This window comes from Drosophila sulfurigaster, chromosome 3, assembly GCF_023558435.1.
Source record: "Drosophila sulfurigaster albostrigata strain 15112-1811.04 chromosome 3, ASM2355843v2, whole genome shotgun sequence".
NCBI lineage: Eukaryota > Metazoa > Arthropoda > Insecta > Diptera > Drosophilidae > Drosophila > Drosophila sulfurigaster.
Genome location: NC_084883.1, coordinates 18,251,409 through 18,276,602, shown reverse-complemented (window position 1 = coordinate 18,276,602; position 25,194 = coordinate 18,251,409). Strand labels below are relative to the sequence as shown.

Here is a 25,194-nt window from a genome sequence, read left to right as displayed (position 1 = left end):
CCGTGTAACCCTGTGTGGCTTTTTGATTTCAAATTGGATTTTTGCAATGGATATATGCCGCTTCCGCTACTCACACATATGTGTGCAGAAAAATTTAATTAAAAACGCCAATAGCGCTGAAATGTAAGCTTCCAACGGAAGGCGCGTGTGTTTTTCGGTATTTCATCGGAGATTGCTGTAAAAAATGCGATTGTGTAGAGCGAAAAAAACTATTGGCAATATCGTGAAACAGAAGAAATGCTTTTGGGAGTCCTAAACAAAAATGTCTGCTCTAAAAATTACATTTCACTTGAGAACTGTAGTCATGCAATGTTATTTCTTTTGAATTGTTGCCACAGCAGTTCAATGGGCAATTTTAATTATGTGCCTAAAAGCACGCAACACATTTTTGTCAACATCGAAACGCCGACATTTTAAAACTTTTACTGGCATTAATAAAATATTGTAGCATACTTGTGTGCGCTGTAAAAAATGTTTAAAGCTTTTACAAAATGTTTGCACGCAGAATGTTAGAAAAATGTTGACGCCCACTTGACGGCGACGCCAAGGAAGACGATGTCAAAGCCGTTGTCCTTCCGTTGCTGCTTCTGTTGCTCCTGCTGCCATTGTCTACGCTGCTTAGCCATGTCCGAACACGTTAGGCCATCAACTGACACAACAACAGCAACATCAACGAGCGCAACAAACAAATGGTGAGGCTGTCAGACACTGTCTTATGTCACTGTCCATTAGACGCCATTGGGGAATGGGCTGTAAGCTGTCCAATGAATTGTTTACGTTAGCAGCATTAATACTCGAATACTCGGGAATACGGGAATACGCACTCGTATTCATTGAATTGACATAGAGGCCTGGGGCTAGGCCTAGACACTTAGCGACGACGACTTGGATAAATTTCATGGCTGCTTGGGCGCGAAAACACTTAGAGAAATTAAATAATGCGCATACGCCATGTTGCGCCATGCGGCTGTTTAATTCTACTAATAGAAATTATAACACAATATTTGTCATTCACAGACAATTTAACAGATTCCAAGATGATACGCAACTTCACCAAGCATTTTATGATTATTGACTTGACTTGCGCTTTTTATGGTTGCTTCTACTTGGTTTGTTTCTTTTGGTTACTTCGCATCGCTTTCCACTGCTTTTGTTTTCCTTAGTCTCTTCTCTGGCATTATTTATGCTCGCCTTTGGTTTCAGTCTTATGTCCGCCTTCACTTCACTGCTGTGAGTGTGTTTTTTTTCCTTTGCTGGCAGCTGTTCGCTCATTTCGCTGGTGCTAAGTAAATAAGTTTTATGACTTTTTTCGCTTGTGCTGTTTGCTGGCAGCCTCGTAAAATTGCAAACGTCTGTGCCTTATGCTTGATTGATTTCATGATCAACTTTCACCCGATTTTCCCTGGCTCTGATTTTCTTTCTTTTTTTTCTTTTCGTTGCCACTCTGCAGCGTCGACATGCGACACGCTTCATGCTTTCAATTTCATTTCTTGGTTTATTCGTTGGGTTTTTATAAATTGTTAACTCATTGTTTGGCCAGGAGGAAGCCAGCTTAAGCTGCTCAACTGCATGAGCTTATGAGAACTGTAGAAAAAATGATTAGAATCGAATTAGATGAGCAAATAATTGAGGGTGTCTGCCATAATTGACATGCTCGTACTTGTAATTCTATGTAATTTTCGTATTCATTCAATCTATGAAACGGTAATCAGTTGTGAAATACCAATTGAATTTCCTTAATGACATGTAATTTGTTGTTAATTTTCGTATATTGCTGTTAACAGGCAGCTGATAGGTTATTCATTGTTCATCAATTTATTTTGATTGGCAAGTCCTGGAATGTCCCCAACAATAAATAAATATTATATATAAATTTATCTTTTAATTAAATATCTTATTGAATTTATAACCTTTTTCCGGACAGCCGACTGCAGGAAATTCGTTTCATTACGTTTCCTCAATTTAGCGATGTCTGCCAGGACTGAGGAAATGGCAGTTTTGGTCGCATTTGCATTATTTTGTTTGGTTGTTTTTTTTTTGTGCGCTTTCTGTTATGAAATTAGGCAAACACGCTTTGTATAATTTAATTAAAAACTTTTCGGAGCGTTGACTTTTTTTTTTGTTGGCCAAAAGTCAGAGCAGGCCACACATTTGAGCCACTTGAGCCGCGTTGGCGCCTTAAATTAATTAATGCGCCGCTTCGAAAAGTAACCAAGCATAAGAAAATATTTGTGCATGTTCTGGCATAATTAAAAGGGTTTTTGCACACTCCAGTGAAAAGTGAACCGAAAAAACTCACAAAGCCAACAAAATAAAGACTCTTCAATCTTTGAGTATCCTAACTAAAAAAGCAATGTAACTAAAAGCAAAGTTTAAATGATGACCGAATATTTTATGTTTTTTAATACAATAATATTTTTTAGTTGTGGTTTTAGCTCTATACTTCTTAGGGTATATGTAATTCGGCTAGATCTTCTTACAGCGCTTCTTTTACCTTTATGCCCGCAGCCTTGGGAATCATTGTGCCAGTAAGAGAAACAGGTTCACCGCTTCACCGTCGGTCCACCGGTCCATCATCTCGGGCTCGGGCTCGGCCTGATGCTGAGCACTCAGTTTAACAATGGCAAACAAGTAAAGCGCTGCCAAATCCGCTTAAAGAGCATTTGTATGTAACAGCAGCAGCAGCAGAAGCAGTAGAAACAAAACCAAAACTGACTAAGCAGCGATGGCATCTGCTCCAGCTTCAGCGACAGCTTCGACGCTCCAGCTTCAGCTCCAGCTCATGCTGCTTTTTGCTGTTGTTGTGCTTTTTTTACACCTCGCCATTCCAGCTCCATTAGGGGATTTTGCATAAGTGACAAGCAGTCAGGACTGGGGCAGCAGCCGCAGTCTCATCCACATCCACATCCAGCTCCATATATGTTAGTACTCGTATGTTCTGCCGTCATCTTCGTTGTTATCCTCTACCACATAGCGTGGCATGTGTGTGTGTGTGTGTAAGAGTGGCTTGGCTAAAGCTCCAGGCTAATGCAGCATACAGACAGGCATAAGGCGCTGGTAACACGAAACGCTTGTCAAACGCTCCCGAGTGTAGGTCGAGGCTACCAGACGACAGTCGAAGAAGAACGCTGGAATGGGAAGATGAATACCAAAAAAAAAAAGGAAAGAAGAGCAGAAAGATCCAAGTCTGGGCTGCATAAAGACGCTGCCAAAGCAATGCCAATGCCTCAGCATAACTTGTTTAATTGAATGGGATCTCCCCAGCTTCCCATGACTGCGACCCTTGAGGGGCATTGTTCGGATTCTGTTTGATTGGATAAATGATTAAGTAGTTAGCAATTACAATGGGCCAGGCCAGTTTCTTGATGAAAAACTCAAAAGCTCTAAAGCTGGCTGGTAATAACTTTTCATATACTTCGTTTTGGGTTAAGTGAGCGTAAATCCCCAAAGGGCGAAATATATAAGCCACAAGATAAATAAAATGAAAACTGATTTCATTCCAAAGTTGAACAATCGCTTATCAATTTACAAAATAATTTCAATTAATTTTGTGGCAGCATTCCATTAAAATTAATAGAAAACGTAAATTGCTATTCAAATTGTTTAATGCATATAGAAGGATGTATTATAATTTAAAATTGAATTAGGCAATTAAATGTTGATTAATTATCTATTATAATATTTAACGAATTATTTAGTTTGAATTAACAACATTTATTAAAGTGAATTGATTTTGCAATTAATTTAAATTTTTTAATGCATATAGAGGCATGAATTATAATTTTAAATTGAATTAGGCAACGAAATGTTGATTAATGGCCTATTATTATATTTACCGATTAATTTAGAGTGAATCCTCAATATTTATAAAAGTTTTTATTTCATTTTTTTTAATAAATTCTTGGTGCTTTTAATTAACTTGAAAATCTCACACTTACTTATTGTTCTTTAGAGTCCACTTGTTGGACCCCTGGGAATCATTTCCAGATGAGGTGCTGTTCAATGCCGCGCCGCCCACAATAGCAGTAGCAGTGTCCAGCGAGGAGCACAGACAAAGGAGTAACAAATCAGTTGAAGAGCCACATAGGCAATCAGTCAGCGTTGCCGTTTGCAGGCAACACAAGTAACAGCAACAGCAACAAATAAAGCCGTGGCATAAATAAATAGATTGTGGAACAGGTAGCCAGCCACCATTCGAAGGTAACTGATGCTTCTCGGTCCTCAGTCCCGTTAACGTTTTGCTTGGCTTCGTGCCTCCTCTGTGTGTGTCTATGTGTGTGTGTGTGTGTGTTTGGGCGTAGCCAATCAATTTAATTTCACAAAAGCAATATATTACAATATTGTTGGTGTGGGCGTGGTCGAGAGGCTATTGACCGGACTAGCAAACAACAACTGCCCGTAGAAATGCTTGTGATGGACACCGTTGCGTATACTTGATACGCTCACTGCTCTGTATTGCTATTAAAACATTCGCAGCTCGGTCATTGACTATTTATGACTTCTGAAAGTGATATAAATTTTGCAATTGCAGCATTAATGCTAGTGATAATTATAAATAACACAAATGCCAATTAGAATATCAGTTTGTGCGTTGTTGTAAAAAGATTTATTGAATGGTAATAATTAATTAATCTGCTGGTAATCAGTTTGGAATTGTCACATTTTTTTTTTTTTGCAGAAAAGTTTGATTTTATCGATAGTCATTGACTTACTTGTAATATTTAATTAAAATTATACAAATTTAATTGTTGGGTGCAATCAGAAGCAGTCTTTAATTAAGGAACATTAGAAGTTTAATTAGATTATGCATCACACGTCGCTTTGTGCATCTAACATATGCACATCTTTTTAAGTTAGTTAAATATTTCTATTCAACATTTCTCAGTTCTTCATTTGCTCCAACGAAATGTTTATTACGTATACTTCATGTTCAACGAATCTCAGCAGTTGTTGTTTGGATTAAAGCCTTAATGTGCGTATATTCAAATTGATGACTAAACCTGTGAGCATTGTCAACTTTGGCATTTGAATGACAATCTCGTGTCCTCAATTCGGCCACATCGTTGCTGTCCAAACTATTCTGGCATTTCAACTCCGACTAAATTAGATTCTGTCGGTGTTTGAGTTTTATGAGACCACAAAACTATGCAGTTGGGTGACGTTCCTGGGGAATACCGGCGGCTGCGGCATGCGACAACAATTGCCATTTGAAGTATGCAACATGGCAATACAGTTTTTAAACCCTCAACTGAAATGCGTGAATGTGAATGAGTGAGAGAGAGAGTGAGAGAGACGAAATGCCATTAAGGCACTTGGCGCCGTCAAGCGTGTGGAGAGAGAGATCAGCATCATTAACACTATTTTCCCTAGGTGGTACTTCACAATGATGACGACTGCAAAGGGCTTGGGAGGGATAGACAGGCGACAGTCGACAGTTGGCAGTTGGCTGGAGTGAGTTGAGTTGAGTTGAGTCAAGTTTAGTTTGCTTGCCACAATCATTACGCACACTTAAGACTTCGCCTGACAGTCACATACTGACAGCGCTGTCGCTGACACAGAAGCAACCAGAACCCACCGAAGGGAAGAGGGTATCGGTGGGTGGCAGATGGTTGGTGGTTGGTGAAGCTCGACGGGATGGCGCACTCGAAAAAAGGGACATTTCTGCGTGCGGCGCTTGTTGGTCGTCATCTACACTTCAACGCACTTTTATACACTTACCAGAAAGAGAGAAAGAGGGAGCGGAGAAGTGAGAGAGAGAGCGAGAAGGAGTGAGAGATAGAGCGAGAGCATGTCAAGTGGTTGACTGTCCTGAATGCCAGTGAAGCCAAATAGAAATCCATTTAATTTTCAAATAGTGAAATGTTTGCACACACACACATACACATAAGTACACAAACAGACACATATACTTACACATACATACACGTATTTATGCACACATAAAAGAATGTCCTAGGGCCTGTCCATTATTTTCTTTAGTATATCTCTGCTCGCGTGAGTTAAACACATTTCACTGAAATTAAATTCCACATTTTCCATTTGTTTATGCGTTCGAGTGAGTTGGGATCCTTAAAGCCAGGTCACACAATTCATTGGCTGACCATTGTGAGCATAGTCCCTAGTTGATAGATCGTTTCATTTTCGATTTGTGTGAGTTTTTTGCAAGCATTGTCATTTTAATTGCGTATGCAAATGTATTTACGGCAAAAAGTAAAGGTAACAAATTTAAATATGTTGATTTGGTAATTGCTTTTGATTGTAATCTATTAAAATCGAAATAAATTCAATTACAATAAATTATATACAAGTTTATATTTAATAGTTTCTATAATAATATGTTATAGCGTTCTTTTTTGATTTTAATCTATCAGAAACTAAGTAAATTTAATTTAATTTGCGAAAGGGACAAAATATAATATTCATCATATGTAGTTTATATTTTTTTTAATTTTTTAAATATTTTTCTGATTGCAATATTTTAAAATTGAAGTAAATTTAAATTGACAAAGGTATATAACAATTTGTAATTATTATTTTATAATATTCATTTCAATTGTAATCTATTAAAACTCTAGATTAAGCGTCATTCTCAAACAAACCGACTCCATCAGTCGCTTCCTTCTAGCGGATGCAGTGCGGCTGTGAAGTCTTTGCTGCTCAAAATTTGAACTTCTCTTTTATTCAACACAAGTATCGAGAGAGAGGAAAAAAAGAAGTGACACTAAACTTAGCAACGCATACGAAGCAACCCACAGCCTCCGTTCAAAAACGAAGCCATAAATCTCCCAGAACTAGTATCTACCAAGACAGCAAATGGTCACACCATAAACTCGCATATCAAATATTCCACTGCATTACATATTCCCTGACAAATAGTTTTAGTATATTCATCTCGACTCAGCAATATAATAATTTATATTTACTAGTTTACTTTCTAGTTTATACAATATCTAAAAATTAGGTTGAATCTTAACTCACAACATTGTTGATCAACTCGATTGAATTCAAAGTGCTCTCTGGAAGCCAACGTCACATGAGTTCAGCAAACCTATCAATAAAAACGTCCTTTGCTCCTCTTTGCGTGTGTACTTACGAGAGAGACGAAAGCGAGTCACAATTGCAGGGCTCATTAACTATGCGCGCTTATATGCTGTTAATTCAAATGCCAAACAGTCCGTTCGCCTGTTGTTCAGATTGTCAGATAGAGTAGGATGTCACGCACACGGAATTGCCTTTAAATTGCATTTTAGTCGCCGTCAATTTGCAGACTCATTTTTGGACCATACATTTGAGGTCGCAAATGAGCTGCGACCCTCATACACAAGCACAACGAATGCTGAATGCTGGATAGTATCGAGTGTTGTTGTATGTTATGTACTTTACTTTGGTTGTGTGCGTGCATTGATGTGCTTATTTTGCATAATGGACTGTAATTGGTAGGCAAAAGTATGGAACAGTCTGTTGCGGCTACATAATTGGCATTCTTGATGCAACACAGCGCGTATACGTAACAATTTGAGGTTTTCAACAACACTAATTGTGTCAGCAGATCAAGTAACTTCTTGGGGGAGTCAGTCACGTAGAGCGCAGAGTAAGTAGGAGCACACGATGGCCGCTTAACTTAATAGCACTTGTTGGCCAAACACTTGAAACACTTCAAGTATATTTAAAGTAAGCAAAAGTTTTCCTATTTTCGTTGTAGTAAATATTACAAAAATTATACAAATAAGTCCCTATTTTAATTCTACTTAAAGAAACCCCTTTCATAATAATGGTAAAGAAATTTTATTATGATGTTTCAGTTTAAAGTAGAAAATTTGTATCTTTATTGTTTATTTATTAAAAATTTATTTATTCTAAATTTGAGTTTGAGATAATAGAAAGAAATTCAAAATTATTTTAATGAAAACCCTTACATAATAATGGTGCATAATTTACATAGAAAACTCTTCACAATTCTAAAGCTGAGAAGGTGATGAACGTTTTATGGTCGATGTTGTTCATTGGAGTAATAACAAGTAAGAAAGTTACAGTCGAGTGTGCTCGACTGTGAGATACCCGCTACCCATTTTAAATAAAGGCAAAATATTGCGGTATCATTTTCAAAATATACCGAAAATACTAAAAAAAATACTAAAAAATATACCAAATGGTATATGTGGTATATCGATATAGTACCGCATTCAAAATATACCATAGACGGCACAATGTACCAGATTGTCGGCCAAAGCAACTCAGACCCCTAGTAAGTAGGAGTTTTTGCCCATACGAAAGTATTTCTTTAATAACTTCCACAATTTTTATCTGATCGCAACCAAATTTTCAGGAATCATAATTATTACAATAATTATTGCATATACCAAAATTCGTGACTCTAGCTTTAAAATTACGCTTGTTATTCGATTTTTTTGATTTGCGGGGGCGGAAGTGGGCGTGGCAAAAATTTGAAACAAACTTGATCTGCGTGCAAACATAACAAATGCTGTCGAAAAAAAATTATAGCTCTATCTCTTATAGTCTCTGAGATCCAGTGTTTCATACGGACGGACGGACAGACGGACAGACACACAGACGGACAGACGGACAGACGGACAGACGGACAGACGGACATGGCTATATCGACTCGGCTGTTGACGCTGATCAAGAATATATATACTTTATAGGGTCGGAGATGCCTCCTTCTACCTGTTACATACATTTCCTGCCGGCACAAAGTTATAATACCCTTCTACCCTATGGGTAGCGGGTATAATAATAATAATTATAGACATATTCAAGCAGTATTCAATTAAAAATCTTCTACAATATTTTCTTATATAGTAACACACAAAGGGAATTTATTTCATGAGTACTAGATCGTTATCGTTGTCATAGACTCAATATAAGCAACTGTATTGAGTATTAACTCTTAGACAATCACTTGCCGAGGCAGCACGCGCGATGATAAAATGATCTCTGATCTGTTGGGCTGCCGCATATCCAGGTTAAAGTGTTTATAGTTCATTTTCGAAAGCTCCTTAAGTTTGCTCGCTGCTGTCCCGTTAGAAGCGTCGAGTAAAACACAAACACAAACACAAACAGACGACAAATGAAATGTTTGCCATACAATGGCGATGGCAAATACGAGTGCACACACTTAAACATGAATTCATGCTTTCCCTTCTCCCTTCTCCCATCTCTCTTCTATATTCCTATTCTATTCCCTCTGACGATGCCTGACGCCGTCCATAATCTTTCGGGGGGCAAAGGTCAGTGCTTTTGGGTGTTTTGCTTGGCGTGTTGTGTTGTGTTTTGTTGCTGGCTTTCGACTTGGGTTTAGGTTTAGGTTTAGGTTTTACGAGAACGCCGTGGGGTGCCAATGATGGCCAGCGGCTTCTGTGGCACCAAAGCACAGGAGACGTGAGGTGAACGATGTGTGTGTGTGTGTGAGTGTGTGTGTGTGCTCGACGGGGCAAACACGTAAAGCATACGTGTCGGTCTGATTGCACATAAATTCTCGTATGTATTTGTGTTGTCGTTGTTGTTATTATTTCTATCGGAGCGGGAGGCAAAGGTATTTTCGGGTTCTACTTGGAATGCATGGACGTAGGCGTTAGGGGGCGTAAACGGGTGAGGAAGTGTGTGAGGGGGCGGGGGATGAGGCGTTAATACGACGCATTTTGTGTACAACTTTTCACTTTCAGATTTTGGCTTTCAGTTTTTATTTGCTTTTCAGCTCTTGCCATTCGACAATTCGCATTCCCATTCGCATTTGGCAGCTGTTTCTGTTTCTCTTTCGTTTTTTGTTGCCCGCTTTTTTTTATTTTTGCTTTTTCTCCATGCGTCGTCGTCGCTTGCTATTTATTTATTTATTTGTTTGTTTATTTGTAGTTGTTGGCATTTATTTGTTAAACTGTTTGGATATTCATTTGGAATTTGCTAAAATATAAAAGGCATCGGCCACCACATGTCGATTGCTTTGCATACAAATCACTTTGTACTTTTAACTCAACTCGACGGCCCCTTAAAACTAAGTTATGTGTTCTTAAGAGAGCTCTTCACGAAAGCTTTATACTTTGACTACAAGCTGCGATCAGATTAATATCATTCCGAGAAGTGATTTCAGTTCATACACGGCTTTAAATAAACATAAATTAAATTAAGCCCTTTGCTTTTAATTTATGGTCAAGTTGGTAATATAATATATATAATATATATATACATATATATACATATATAATATATGAATTCAAATGTCAAAATCGTTAAAATTTCGAAAACTCGATAGCATAAAAATATTATAGAAGAGTTCTTTCAATTCGGAGTGTTAATCCCTAAATTTATTATTCACTTCAACTAGATGCTCAACGGTTAAAATTATCTAAGTTAGTCTCTATATTACCACATAGTTTTCCATTCTCAACATATGTATTTAAATATAATGAATGAAGTATCACAATTTATATAGTTTAGTATTATTAAAGAGAGTTTTAAATTCAGAGAATTATTCCCTAAATATACTGACACTTTTCCGTTCTCAACTATTTATTAAATCGCTTAAAATACATATTAAAAAGCTTATAAAATGTACATATGATACAAATATTGGACTCCATAAATGATGCTATACAATTGCTCGCGTGCACCATTCTGGCATAGATTGCTGAGTACATAGGCGGCTTCGCGCTTTACTCTAGAGTCGCTGCTCCACAAGTTGTCAATGACATTAGGCATTAGGCCGGCATCAATAACTTGCTGTATCTGTGACACGCTACCAGCCACGATATTCGATAGAAACCACATAATGTTCCTGCGAAGTTGCATATCGGGATGCAAACAGAGTGATGGAAAGTACGATAGAATATTGGTATCAAGCACCGCCTGTGTCTGCTCATCGGTTCCAGTTACAATGTTGCCAAGACAATTCACGGCAGCACACTTTATATACGCAACGTTGCTGCCGACCAGACTCACGATCTTGGGCACAATGCCACTCTCGACGATGATCTGGATGCGATCTTTGTCTTGTGTAAAGTTATTGATAGCCCATATTGTGTCCTTCACCACCTGAACGTCAGTGTATTCGAGCAGCACTTTCAATGCAGGCTGAATCTCCATTGTAATCTGTTGCGATACCACGGGCTCCCATTTTCTAGATATGTTCCCAATCACCCAGGCAATGTTGCGTACAAAACTAATTGGGAGCTCAGCCTTTAGCAGGATAAGGATTGGCTGAATGAGGCCAAAACCAAGTACAAAGTCTCGTTTCTCGGGCCCGTCGCCAATAATGTTGCCCAATGCCCAAATGGCTTGATCGGCTACCTTATAGTCACCTGCACTGAGCAGATTAATTAATATGGGCACAGCTCCAGAGGTGGCCACTTTATGTGTTAGTTCAGATGGTCCTGAAGCAATGTTTGTCAATGTCCAGACAGCTTCGAGCTGCAATTGTGGCGAATTAAAGGGTTTGATGCACTCAACTAGAATGGGCAGCATTCCGTTGTTTATCAGTGTTTCGACTGGCGCATTCTCAAGTGAAACCAATTCACGCACCTTCTTAACAGCGGCCAACTGATCCTCCGGATGTGAGGAATCGGAGGCAGCAATGGCGAGTAGCTTGGCATTCATTGAGTTGGGCAGCAGCTCATTGACCGACATCTCATTCTGATCCTTGCCTTTGTTCTTATACTTCTGACGACGATCCATATTTTGGCAGCAAATAAAAAATTCAAGCTCAACTTTATTTTCACACAAATTTTTAAAATATGTTCTGTACTTTCCGGCTTGCTTCACTGTTTAATATGTATTGAGTGAAAGATTGAGAGCAAATACTAAGCTAAGCTAAATTTCTCTTGACGTTATTGATCGGTTTTTTTTGTTTAACTTTGTATCCGAAGGGTAGAAGGGTAATTTAACTTTGTGCTTCTAGGAAATGTTTGTAACAGGCAAAAGAAATTATCAGACGAGACGGTATAGCCATATATGTATGTATGTCAGCCTTTCTGAACACTTAGATCTCAGAGACTATAAGAGATGGAGATATACTTTTTGTTGACACCACTTTTTATGCTTGCATGCAGATCAAGTTTATTTATTAAATCGATAAAAATCGAATAACTAGCGTAATTTTAAAGATAGAATCGCAATTTGATAATAATTACAATAATTATTATAGTATGATGACGACTAAAAATTTGGTTGCGATCAGATAAAAATTTTAAGTTGTTAAAAGAAAACATATATATTTAAATATAATGAATGAAATATCACAATTCAAAAGGTAATATATTTAGTTTAGTATTATTAAAGAGAGTTTTAAATTCAGAGAATTATTCCCTAAATATACTGACACTATTTGACTATTTGTTAAATCGCTTAACATACATATCAAAGCTTGTAAAATGTAAATATTATAGGAAAAATATTGCAATTCATAAATCATCAAAATTGCTTCTTCATCATTAAAGAGTTCCTTAAATGCGGAGAGTTAATCCCTAAATTTACACTCACTTTCTCAACTACCTGGGAAGCCTTTTTAGTTCGTTGTTAATTTACTTGCGCCATAAACTATCACCAAAGTACTGCTGCATTATTAAAACGCTGTAAATTGTGCAATTTTTTCTTCCCCATTTGGTTAGGATAGCCAGAAAACTCATCAGGTATTCATATTTGGGGCTATTTGGCCATTTACGACACGCTGTAAATCAAGGGGAATAGAAAAAGGCTAAGCACCTTGATTTATAGCGCACAATATTTAATTACGTGGCAACGAGACCTTAATGTGTCGCATATATCAAGTGCACACCGTAACGCCAGCTCTATTGCAATTAATTTATGCCAAACGGCATGCAAAGTAATTGTACCAAATTGACATGACCACAAATAGCAAAGAGAGAGAGAGAGGGAGAACGAGAGAGAGAAAGAGAGACAGAGCGTGAAGGACATGTAGCGACTCAAAGAGGCAGAGACAAAGAGGGCGAAAGGTGGGTCAGGTGGCAGGCATTATGCATGACTTGGCCTGGCTCCTGGTCACATGCTAAGCAGCCTGGCAATGCATCAATATTGCAAAGCAGTAAGAAGGCATTAGGAGGCGGTTGCATCAGCAGCAGCATTAGGTTGCACAGAGTGCAGCACGTGACCCAGGCAATGAGTGTGAGTGTTTGTGTGTATATGTGTGTGTTATGTGATCGATGCCAAGTAAGTCCAACTACATGAGGCATGAGGCACTCAGCCAGAGGCATGCCACACACATCAATGTCTGCTTAGCTGAGCAGCTACTGTCAAACTTGAATTACAAATGAGGGTTCGAGACTCGCTCTCGGCACACGAAGCTGACAGTTTTTTCACAATTGAAAGCTTCGAGGGTTTATCATTGTTTGGTTGCCAGCAGGCTATAAACTTGCATCCGCCTTTCAAACCCACAATGCCTTAGCAACTCACTCTTGAAAAGTGATTTTCATTCAACTTTGTGACAACTTTTGCTCAGCTTCTGTTCGGTCTCTCGAATGCATTTGTGGCATGCGGCAAGGTACGAGTAAATATGCATAATTAATTTTTTTAAATACTTCTATCAATATTGCACAGCATGCGCCTTTGTATTATGCTTCCTTTGTTCCATATTCTCGCCATGCGAGTAGCCAATCAACAAGAATGCCACCAGCAGATAAGTTATTCTGCCAATGCAAATCATTCGCACATTTTATCACAATTTTGTTGGTGCAATCAAAAATTGAATTTTGTGCAATATTTGCATGACAAAAGTCCCTTCTCTCACTCTCACACATTTTATGGGCATTTGCTGTAATGAGTTTTTGTGGCGAATTGCGAGCGAAATCGATTTCGAGCACCTGCCCTTTGGGGCTGCCCATAAATATCGAGAGAGGAGAGTGAGCTGACAACAAAAGCTGGGCGCAGATGCCACGCTTCTTTCCCTCTCTCCGAAGTCACCGATTGTCAGCCATTTCCGCCTTGCAGAATATGTTTTCAATAAACAAAAAATAAAAAGCGCAGCAATTTGCATATTTATTTGAGTTGTTTTCAGTTTTGTGCGCCGCTGCTGTCGCTGGTTGCGTAACTCAAGACGAAAAAACCAAATTAAAAAGTAATTTAAAACCTTTAAACGCAAGTAAATTATGCAAACATTATGGTTGGCCCTCGCAGCGAAAAGGACAGCGTCACAGCGTCACAGTTTCTCTCCCCATTCGATGCTGTGCATCGAGCAACTTAGCTGCCAAGGTCATATGCGCCATGAATGTCCCCCTCGACTACTTTCCTTGCCCCAGGACAATTTTATGAGAATTTAACAAAATTTGTTTTTTTCTGTTCTATTTTTTTTTTTTCTCCGCTGAGGTCCTGGGGCGGTAGCTACAAATGACACTAATAATTTCCATTTAAATGAAGCCATGAATAAAAAGCAAATGCAAGCGAATTCGTCCTTTTCATTGGTCTACAAGCATTTCCATAGAGGCAAGGCGTTCAACCAAATGACTTTTAAATTGGGGTCGCGGCGGCAGACGAGCAAGCCAATGTCTGTAAGCCAATGAGAAAAATGCTAGAAAGTACTTGTACTTAGACTTGAGGTAAAAATAAAGGCTCAAAGAGAATTTGATATTGTTTACGAGGCCCGGGGTAAGGTAAAAGGAGACTTTTTATTTATAAATGCGAGATTTACATTAAATGCAGTCTTAAAAACAAATTTAAGCAAATTTCGATAAATTACGATTACGGATTTGAGAATATGTTTATTCATATTTTAAACATTAATGAATAATTAAAAAAAAAAGAATGCATGTGTTTGAGGCTTTTCTTAAAATAATTTCGATATGCATATTCAAATTGAATTAATACACTAATGTAATTGGAAATATGTTAGGAGTTGCGAAATATAAGATGTTAAGTATACGCACTGTATACCAATAAAAATGGAATGAGCTGCCGTCAGTTTGCTTTCCAGAGTTTGGATTTAAGGAAACATTTATATTTTGAACAGATTTAATTGAATAACTCAAAAGCGACAAATACTTGATTGAGGTATGCCATTACAAATTTTAAGTAATGAACATAACAACGGTTAATAACGGTGAACAATTTTGTAAATACAGAATTTAAAGAAATGGAGCTAAGTTGTGCGAGCATGTATAAGTATACGCACTGTATGCGATTAAAAATTGAATGACTTGCTGCCTGGTTCATTGCCAGCGTTTGGATCAAACTGAATCTGTGATGAATTTAAAGTCGGTAGCAGGCAATCTTCTTCGTCATTATCTACAAAGTATGTCTCAATCAATTGGAAGGCCAACTTATAAATCTCGTTGTTCTCATGGTTCTGAAGACTCTCGATTTTATCGAGTCCTCCGCACTCTTCAATCAAAATGGCAACTTCCAACTGATTTGTTTCGGCATTATCCAGCATATTTTTCAATCCATTGAGTACAGACTTAATGAGCTCTATATCGTGGCAAACCAACAAATGACAATACGGCGAAATGACACGATCGTGGATGATGGAATTTATTTGCTCGCGTGCACCTTTGCTGCATAGACTGCCGATTGCATAGGCAGCTTCGCGCTGGATTCCAAAGTCGCCGTTGCACATGTTCTCAATGATCGGTGCTATCAGGTTGGCGTCAATAATTTGCTGTATCTGTGACACGGTACCAGCCACGATATTCGATAGAAACCACATAATGCTCCTGCGAAGTTGCATATCGGGATGCAAACAGAGTGATGGAAAGTACGATAGAATATTGGTATCAAGCACCGCCTGTGTCTGCTCATCGGTTCCAGTTACAATGTTGCCAAGACAATTCACGGCAGCACACTTTATAGACACAACGTTGCTGCCGACCAGACTCACGATCTTGGGCACAATGCCACTCTCGACGATGATCTGGATGCGATCTTTGTCTTGCGTAAAGTTATTGATGGCCCACATTGTGTCCTTCACCACCTGAACGTCAGTGTATTCGAGCAGCACTTTCAATGCAGGCTGAATCTCCATTGTAATCTGTTGTGATACCACGGGCTCACATTGTCTAGATATGTTCCCAATCACCCAGGCAATGTTGCGTACGAAACTAATTGGGAGCTCAGCCTTTAGCAGGTTAAGGATTGGCTGAATGAGGCCAAAACCAAGTACAAAGTCTCGTTTCTCGGGCCCGTCGCCAATAATGTTGCCCAATGCCCAAATGGCTTGATCGGCTACCTTATAGTCACCTGCACTGAGCAGATTAACTAATATGGGTACAGCTCCCGAGGTGGCCACTTTATGTGTTAGTTCAGATGGTCCTGAAGCAATGTTTGTCAATGTCCAGACAGCTTCGAGCTGCAATTGTGGCGAATTAAAGGGTTTGATGCACTCAACTAGAATGGGCAGCATTCCGTTGTTTATCAGTGTTTCGACTGGCGCATTCTCAAGTGAAACCAATTCACGCACCTTCTTAACAGCGGCCAACTGCTCCTCCGGATGTGAGGAATCGGAGGCAGCAATGGCGAGTAGCTTGGCATTCATTGAGTTAGGCAGTAGCTCATCGACTTCTATGTTCACATCCATATCGAGCACATTGCGTCGCTTCATAATTGCATCATCGCGTTTATTTTTACGCAGATCGACAGTCACCTCACCACGTCGACGACGCATCTCATTCTGATCCTTGCCAGTGTTCTTATACTTCTGATGACGATCCATATTTTGCCAATAAATAAAATAATTCAAGCTCAAGTTTATTTTCACACGAATTCTTAAAATATGTTCTACACTTTCCGACTTGCTCCACTGTTTAATATACATTGAGTGAAAGATTGAGAGCAAATACTAAGCTAAATTTCTCTTGACGTTATTGATCGGTTTTTTGGTGTTTAATTTTTGTACCCGATACTCATAGGGTAGAAGGGTAATATAACTTTGTGCTTCTAGGAAATGTATGAAATAGGCAAAAGTAAGGATCAGACGAGACGATATAGCCATGTCCGTCTGTCTGAACACCCAGATCTCAGAGACTATAACAGATAGAGATATACTTTTTGTTGACACCACTTGTTATACTTGTTTTTATTAAATCGATAAAAATTGAATAACTAGCGTAATTTTAAAGATAGAATCGCAATAACTATAGTATGATGACGGCTAAAAATTTGGTTTGCCAGATAAAATTGTAGTTGTTAAAAAAATGTCGTATAAGGAAAACGCCTTTTTACTACGTGTCTTAATTTTTTTTTGGCTGCAAATCTGGTATATTTTGAATGAAGCACTATATCAATATATTTGGAACATTTTAAAATTAACTCCGAACTGTTTTGTTGGTATACTGTTTTATTTATAATGGGTAGCGGGTTTCTTACAGTCGAGCACACTCGCTTCCTTACTTGTTTAATTTAATTACTTTGATTAGCTTTGAATTTTACTATCTTATCTGTTCATGGCTGCTTCAATTATTTGGGTAAATATTGTAAAATTACTTGACAATTTATCCACAAGATTGAACGAGATTTAAGGCGACATTTTGTACATACTATAGAGTACACACTTGCACTAGTCAGATTTCTGCTCTGGCATGTCATCAAAATGTGTTAAATGGAAACTTTCTAACCAAAATCACGAACATAAATCAGTTAACTTGTAAACAACACTCACACACACACACACACACATACACCTGGAAACCACCTTGGCCTTAGTGCCTTATGTCTTCCCTGTCCTGCCCTATGCGTGTGTTCTGTGTCCTGTGTGCTGTGTCTTGTGTCTTGTGCCCTGTCTGTTATCGCACAAACTTTGCTCATGTCTTCAGCACCTCATTTGCAAAATTGAAAGTCAAAACTTGTCCAAAGTTGTTGTCTGGCTTCTCTCTATGGATCCACGTATGTAGTATATATAGTACAGAAAATGAGTCTTGCTCTTGCCTCGTGTTGGTTGTAAAATAAATTGACATTTAGTTGTCAATGCCTGCCTGCCTCTTCTTTTTGCCTCTCCCTTGTCTGTAGTGTCTTTGTCAATCTCAGCTTCCAACTGCAAATGTCATAACGTGTTAATAGTTAGTCAACGTTCGTCGACTCGCTGAAAATGTACTTGCATATTTTCATTTAAGCTGCCTTCACCCAAAACCCATCAGCTAAACGATTTCCTAGAAGGCGCTGCCTTGGCACTTTGACACCTCGTCAGGTTGACACATTGAAGGGCATTGGCAGTGGCAATGGCAATGGAGATGGTTTTGGGTCCTTTTCCTTGTCATGTGATGAATTTGCCGCACATGTCACAGTCCCCAGGCGGTTTCTTGCTCGACAACAACACGACATCGTTGCTCCTTGCTACTGTTGCTGTTGCTAGCTGCTGTGATTGCATCTAAAATTCGCAGCTCACGCGTTCCTTGCGTGTCTTTCAGACTTTTCCATACTCTTTGCCACATTTCAAAGAGCAAGCAAAGCAAGCAATTGCATTTATTTGCAGTTTATCAATTGAGTGCAGACAATACGACAATTTATATTACTTTTTTTGTGGGATACGATTTTCTAGAATGGCTCTTCAAGTTGACATATACATATTTGTAGGTCATTAAAGTCTCGATTACTATTTCAAGCTTATTGAATTTTCTCAAGACCATCTTTATGAAAGAGAACAGAAAATGTTATTATCAGTTTTAGATTCATTTAAATAAAATTATTTATCTAATTTAGAAAACTTTAAATTATTGAAATAAATCCGCAAATTCATTTAATGCATTAGTTGTTATAAGCCGTAAATATTTAAATAAGCCTAGAACCAATTGAAATTTGCAATAAATATGAGTATAACTTTTAATGCTATTATTCACTACAATTATTTCACATTATACCAATGAATATTAAAAATTGATAACTATTATAGCATGGCGAATGAGAATTATGTGAAATATGAACATCACATTTAATATGAGCAGCGGGTTATCCAATCCAACGATGCTAATTACACAAGTTTGCCTCTAATGGAATGAATGAACACGAGTGAAATTGACTTTGGCAGTCTGAATACCCCTACACTCATTAGCTCACATTGTTATTCGCTTTTCAGACACTGTATTGCGAAGTGCCCGTATTTTGTGTACTCGTACTTGTGTAGAGTGAATTTTGGCCCTGCTAGTTTAGCTCCAAGTAAATGCAATTAAGGCCAATCCAATTTGTATTTTTTCATCAACTTATCGCCCAGCTGTCTGCCTCTTTGGCGCCCTGCGTGCCCTTCACTTCGTCCTTACCTCCGCTGTTTGCTCTCTAGTTTTATCTCAGTGTTCTCATATTTTTTTGATGCCCTTTTTCTAATTCCATTACGAAAACTGCAAGCTTGTTAATATTACCTGCTGTTCGCTCAGCGCTTTAGCACCTACTGTCTTTCCCCTCAACCTCCCCTCGTATGCTTTTACCCCTTAGCTTTCGTTCACACTTTGCTGTTGTTTCGTAGTGGCTTCAACAGTTTGGCCAACAACTTTGGTCCTAATAACCCGAACAGCTTACACTATACATATATAGTATAGCAAAAGCCTAATGTGTTTTTGTTTAACATAAGCAGCTACCTCTTCGCCTCTTCGTCTTGTTCCTCATATGTGCCATGAACAGCATCAAAGTGCGGCGCACTTAACATAATGGCAATGCCGAAATCAAGAAAACGTTTGCACATGAATTGGTCGAAAAGCGTTTGCTCTTTGGCAAGAGAGCGCCACAAATAAAGAGAGCGCATTTGACGAGCTTAAGAGCGAAAGCTTTCGCAACGTGCAACAGGCCGTCGCGACTCGTCCTTTGGCAGTCCTTGTGCTGTGTCCCTTTTGGTTTTTGTTTTTGCTTTGCTTTGGTTTGGTTTTGACAAACGTGTTTTGATTTCGCGAGTCGCGACTTCGCCTAATGCTGAAATAGTGCGAGGAAAGTGTGAAACAAAGAAACTGAAATTTACTTTAATGCGACAACAATTCAGGACGAAAATTTACGATAATTGCGACAATTACACTTTGCAAATGATGGTGAAAACAAGTTGAGGGAACCCGAGCAGCTCGAACTCGAATTCAACTTGGAATCTCTTGTCCTTGCGCTGTTCGCTTTTCGCTGCCATCGCTGACAAATAGTTTGTCCCTCCTGCCCCTCCCGTTCGCATCCATTTATACATTCCCCCCTCGAGGGCTATAAAAGCAAATTGAAGCCATTGACTTGAGCAAATCTTGGATGTCATTGCATTAGCTCAGCTTTGGCTTCGGCTTTATCTTCCCGTGTTTTGTCTTTGAAGGTTCTAGATTTGCAGCTTTTATAAATTTCAATTTGTTAAATGTTTAGCATACTGCGGGGCGGTGGCACGGTGCTATTCAACGTAATCAGCGGCATTAGTTTATCTTGCCTAGAATGTGGCGCACGGGGCGTATGATTTCATTCACGCGACCCGCAAGTTAACAGTTATTAAGACTATGACTATTAGTGAGATACCATAGCAATAATTTGCGTCAAATTTGTTTATTAATTGAATTTCTACATCAACAAAATTAATTCGCCTTTAAAACAGTTTCTGCGAATTCTATAGAGAGAGCTGGTTCGGTAAGTGTACAACGATAATTTCTATCATTCACATACCAAAACAGCATACTCATTACATTCTTGGAAAATTCAATTAGCGTACATTTTCGCACACATTCAGACGTAAACACACCATCACACACACACACACGTTGATAACGTACAATTAATGCGTGTCATTTTTATTGCTCATACGACGTGTTGCGCACGCAAATATTTCGCCATATGAATTCATATCTAATTCAATTTGGCGAATTGCCTTTTTGCTAATTATTAAGCTCGACTGAATGCACATAGCCTTCCACATCATCATCGTCATTGTAATTTGCTTATCATTTTTCGAACATCAATTTAAATTCACGCACAATCCACATGATTTACAATTTTGCTGAGTTGTCATTGGTTTGATTTTCCCTAAAAAAAAAAATAGAATAACGGAAATTACCAAAATTCGTATTTTATTTAATTACAACAAATTGCCACGTTTTTGCAAGATTTTTGCAATTGCCACAATATTTTAATCGTTGTTGACTTTTTTTTATGTTATTTTGAGTTTTATTTTGTTGCGGTTGCGGATTGCAAATTGTCAGGCCACATTAGCAATTTATCAGGCATGCCGACCATTGCATTATTTATGACAGCCTAAGTCACTCTTCTGTGGAGGATACACACCAATATACGAATAATAGTTTTAAAGGATTTACTACTAAAGGGGATTCTACACAACGGCAACAGGGATGAACGTAAACGTAAACGTAAACCAATTTAAGGAAACCTTATGTAAACAGTTTTACAATGGATTATGTATGTGTGTGTCTGTGTGGATTACATTGGTGAATTGCATTCACTGTGTGCTCCGATGTGAGAGTAAAAAATATTCTCGGTTATTCTGTGAGTAATTCTGAGAAATGTTGTAGAAAGAACGGAAATTTGTTTGACCACGACTCAACTGAAGAAATTGCTTCTAAATTCTTTAAATTTTGTTTTAGAAAATACTTTTAAGTTTAATTAAATGAATGAAATGAAATATTTTTTGTTTTGTGTATGTTATAAGGTTTTATTTAAGCGAAAATCCCTTTTAAATTCCATAATTCTTTGACTGTTGATTAAATACATTAATTGTACATTTCCTATTATGGAGTTTTTTTACGTTTCATTCCTTTAATCACTTTTGGATTATGGTTTTTTTTTAAATTTACTTGAAAGCAGAGTAATCCGTTGTCATGGTAAGCAACGTTTTGATTTATACGTGAGCTTAGACTTAGCAGCAAGTACTGTTGAGAAAATATAAAAAAAGCCATTTGTTTGTCTGGCACAATGAGTCAACCACTGAGCCGAGCTTAAACGTTGCCACATGCAACGCAAATGGGGTATGGACAACGCAGAGACAAACACACACACACACAGAGGAGAATGTCTGTAGTTGTCATTGTACAACTAAATACAAGTACTGTCCGTTTTCTGCATTATTCTAGCCATCAAATTGCTCTGGCCACCTCTGGCGCAATAAATGGCAGCACAATTTGCACTGCTGCTAAGCCGAATGGCTTCGTCTACTGTTCTCTACTCACTGCCCCAGTTTCTCGTTTTATCTGTCACAATTGGCTGCCATTGTCCACAGGATTTGCTGACCACACACACCAGCAGCAGCTCAAAAGAATCCTTGGTATGACATTTTTTCTAATTACGTGTGCTCTGCGAGTGCAAAGTGTTCTTATGGCGTTGCAGACAAATTAGCGAACGTAGCCAAATATTGATTAAAACCAAATCTTGATTAGAGTCTTATGTGGGGAACAATCTAGCTTAGACTAACTATGATAGTTTACTTAAATTAAAGTGGTTGCAAAACTCTTTTGATCCGAATAAAAGTATTATATTATTTTGTAAAATCTTACAATACAATTTACTCAAATAAAATAAAAACATTGCATACTTTTGAGGGGCAAAGAGCCTGCTGCATTTAAGTTAGAGTCTTATTTTGAGGAACTATCTAGCATAGACTAACTATGACAGTTTACTTAATTTAAATTGGTTTCAAAACTGTTTTGCTTCGGATAAGAGTAATATATTATTTTGATAAAGCTTTCACCACAATACTCTCAAATGAGAAAAAAAAAACATTGCAAGCTTTTGAGGTGCCTAGAGATTGCAGCACTTAAGTTGTTGCAACTAAATTGTTTGGCTTGCCTATGACACTCATTTCTCTCTCCATTCGCTTTGTGTGCTGCTATTGCTATTTCAATTTAGAAGATTTATCCCTCGAGAATTTCGGGGAGGACCTAGATCTTGAGTTGATGAATTTAAAGCTTAAAGCTGTTGACTGCCAATCGCTTGTATTTGTGAGACACAGAAATATGTCTGCCTTCAGCAGTGACATTTGCATAAAATTAGCATTAAATTACGAGCAATATTGTTGTTTTCTCTTTATGGTTTTCTTTCTCGTTATTTTCATTTCTTTATTTTTTAATTTTCTCTACAAAAGCAACTACAAAATTCGAATTTAATACAGCGCAGACAGCGAGAGATTTACTTGCGTGTATTAATAGCTAAGCTATGCTCGGGTCTTGTGTGTGCACGCGCTCCTTGGAGTATGATGTCCTCTGTGATGAGAATAATAAATGTGAGCCTTAATGAAATTATGTCTAGGCAACGGGAGCGCACGAGCACATCGACTGTCAGAGCACACATTCAAATCACGCATACGCCGCGTACGCATATCAATACGAGTCTATTTTGCTGTGTTCTTTCTTTTTTATATTTTCTTTTTTGGTAACAGACAGCTGTCATCGCTGCTCGTCTGTTGGTTTTTGTGTCAATCAATTTCGAGCTGTCATATCATTGCAATGCAGTATCAATTAAAATACGAATCTGCCTTCCACAGCAAAAAAATAATATGAGAATAATGAAAAATTGATTTGCAAATTATAAAGCGCCTCGAGCGTGCTGCCGTTGCCAGGAATAATTCGATCGCTGCTCCCCTTGCAACACGTAACGAAAAACTTAATTTCCCCTTCGATAAATCTTTGCATTTGCCAAACAATCACTTGGGTGCGTGGGCGTGAAACTCTCGATGGGTGTGTGTTTGGCTTTTGTAAATTTTAACGAATCCACTTGCAGCATATGCAGCATCTCTGGCATTGTTTGCTGGCATTGCCACGAAGATTTCAGGTGCTGCCCCTGTCACACAACGGATTCAAGTGATTTCCGTTGGCAAAGCCGTCGCAGCCGTTGCCTTCTCACATATCAATGAGCTGGGCGCTAACTGTGCCATGTTTTTGCAGTCGTCTGTCTGGCAACACACACGCAATTCGCATTTTAAGTATAATTTAAGCACATTTTCAATGTCGCCATGGCCAACACATGTGCTCGACTAAAAGCCGCAAAGAGAGCGGAAAATGTGACATTTGAACTAAACTTTTGCGAAAATTGAACAATTCTATAAATTAATAGCTTTTTAATTCTCCACTTTTCATTTACTCCACAATTAAAAGCATTATCATAGAGACAATTCCATTAAATGTGGCGTGAACTCATAAATCAAATAATAAATATTTATTTTATTGAGCATAAGTTGGGTAATTTGATCTTGAGTTCACCTCGAGATAATTGGCATTATAGTTAAGAATTTTATATTTTTATGGGTTTATTTATTTTCTGCTTTGTTTTCCAACTACCACATCCACCTGTCTCTTGCAGTCCCGGGATTAGCCGACAGCTGTACACTTGAAACCAATTAAAATTTTATAGCATCGAGAATTGGTAACTCTTTTAAGCCACTTGCCGTGTAAAATTTTAATTGAGCTGGTTGCCTTGATTAATTGACAAATATAAAGCATTCACCCTCTCTCTTCTTCAAACCCTTTCCTCTTTCTCTCTAACCTTATTTAATGTTAGCCACAGGTGCGATGTTTGCCAGGCGAATTAAATTACAGTTTCCCCTCTGGTCCTTCGTCTACTACTTTGTTGGATGCTGGCTGCACTCGTTTAATGGCCAGTTTTCAAATTAGCAGCTCATTCAGAGGGCAGCAGTCGGCAGTCAGCAACCAGCAGGCAGCAGGCAGCAGGCAGCTGGCTTAAAAAACACTTTCATGTTCTGCCTGAGTAATGCCCATAAATAAGCCAAAGGGTTGCATAAATTTCTCAGCGTAAGACCTTTTTAGCTACAAATGTGTGGGGTTAACACACATTTTTGCTTCGATTACGTTTGTTTCTACAAATAGCTGACGAGATGCCGAGAAATGTGTTCTTGAAATGTGCCGAATAAACGAACTTAAATTCAACTTGCCTCGGATTCGCATTTCATCCATTTTGCTTCAATATGTTGAACAAAAGGCATTCTTACAGCTCGACTCCGTTCGATTCGATTCGACTTGAATGCTGTGCAAACTTTGAACTGGCTACGGATTCAATGAATTTATTCATTAGTTCACTTTGATATGCACTTCAACACGCCCCCGTTGCTGGTCCCTGAGTTACACACCACACTAAACAAACAAAGTTAAATGCTATTTGCCGCAAGGCGATTCTTCACACTGGTCCCAATGTAATTATCATTAACTCATTACCAATGAACATGTGAATTTATTTTGCGAACTCTTTACTACTGATTAGGTGATGATATGATTAAAATTAATCTTAACACACTCGTGAAATGTGACTTAAATAATATTATTGTTCTGTTATAAATTTCTAATT

At 38.2% G+C, this 25,194-nt stretch overlaps 2 protein-coding genes across 2 annotated transcripts; both read right to left on the bottom strand.

The window, feature by feature from the left end:
- Positions 1-10,506: 10,506 nt before the first annotated feature.
- On the bottom strand, positions 10,507-11,779 carry LOC133844075 (importin subunit alpha-4-like). Its single transcript, XM_062277905.1, has one exon. It carries the CDS (start codon positions 11,683-11,685, stop codon positions 10,558-10,560), a length of 1,128 nt encoding a protein of 375 aa, XP_062133889.1. The 5' UTR covers positions 11,686-11,779; the 3' UTR covers positions 10,507-10,557.
- Positions 11,780-15,139: 3,360 nt separating this feature from the next.
- LOC133845851 (importin subunit alpha-4-like) lies at positions 15,140-16,666 on the bottom strand. Its single transcript, XM_062280451.1, has one exon. The coding sequence runs from the start codon at positions 16,664-16,666 to the stop codon at positions 15,140-15,142; it is 1,527 nt and encodes a 508-aa protein (XP_062136435.1).
- Positions 16,667-25,194: the final 8,528 nt, after the last annotated feature.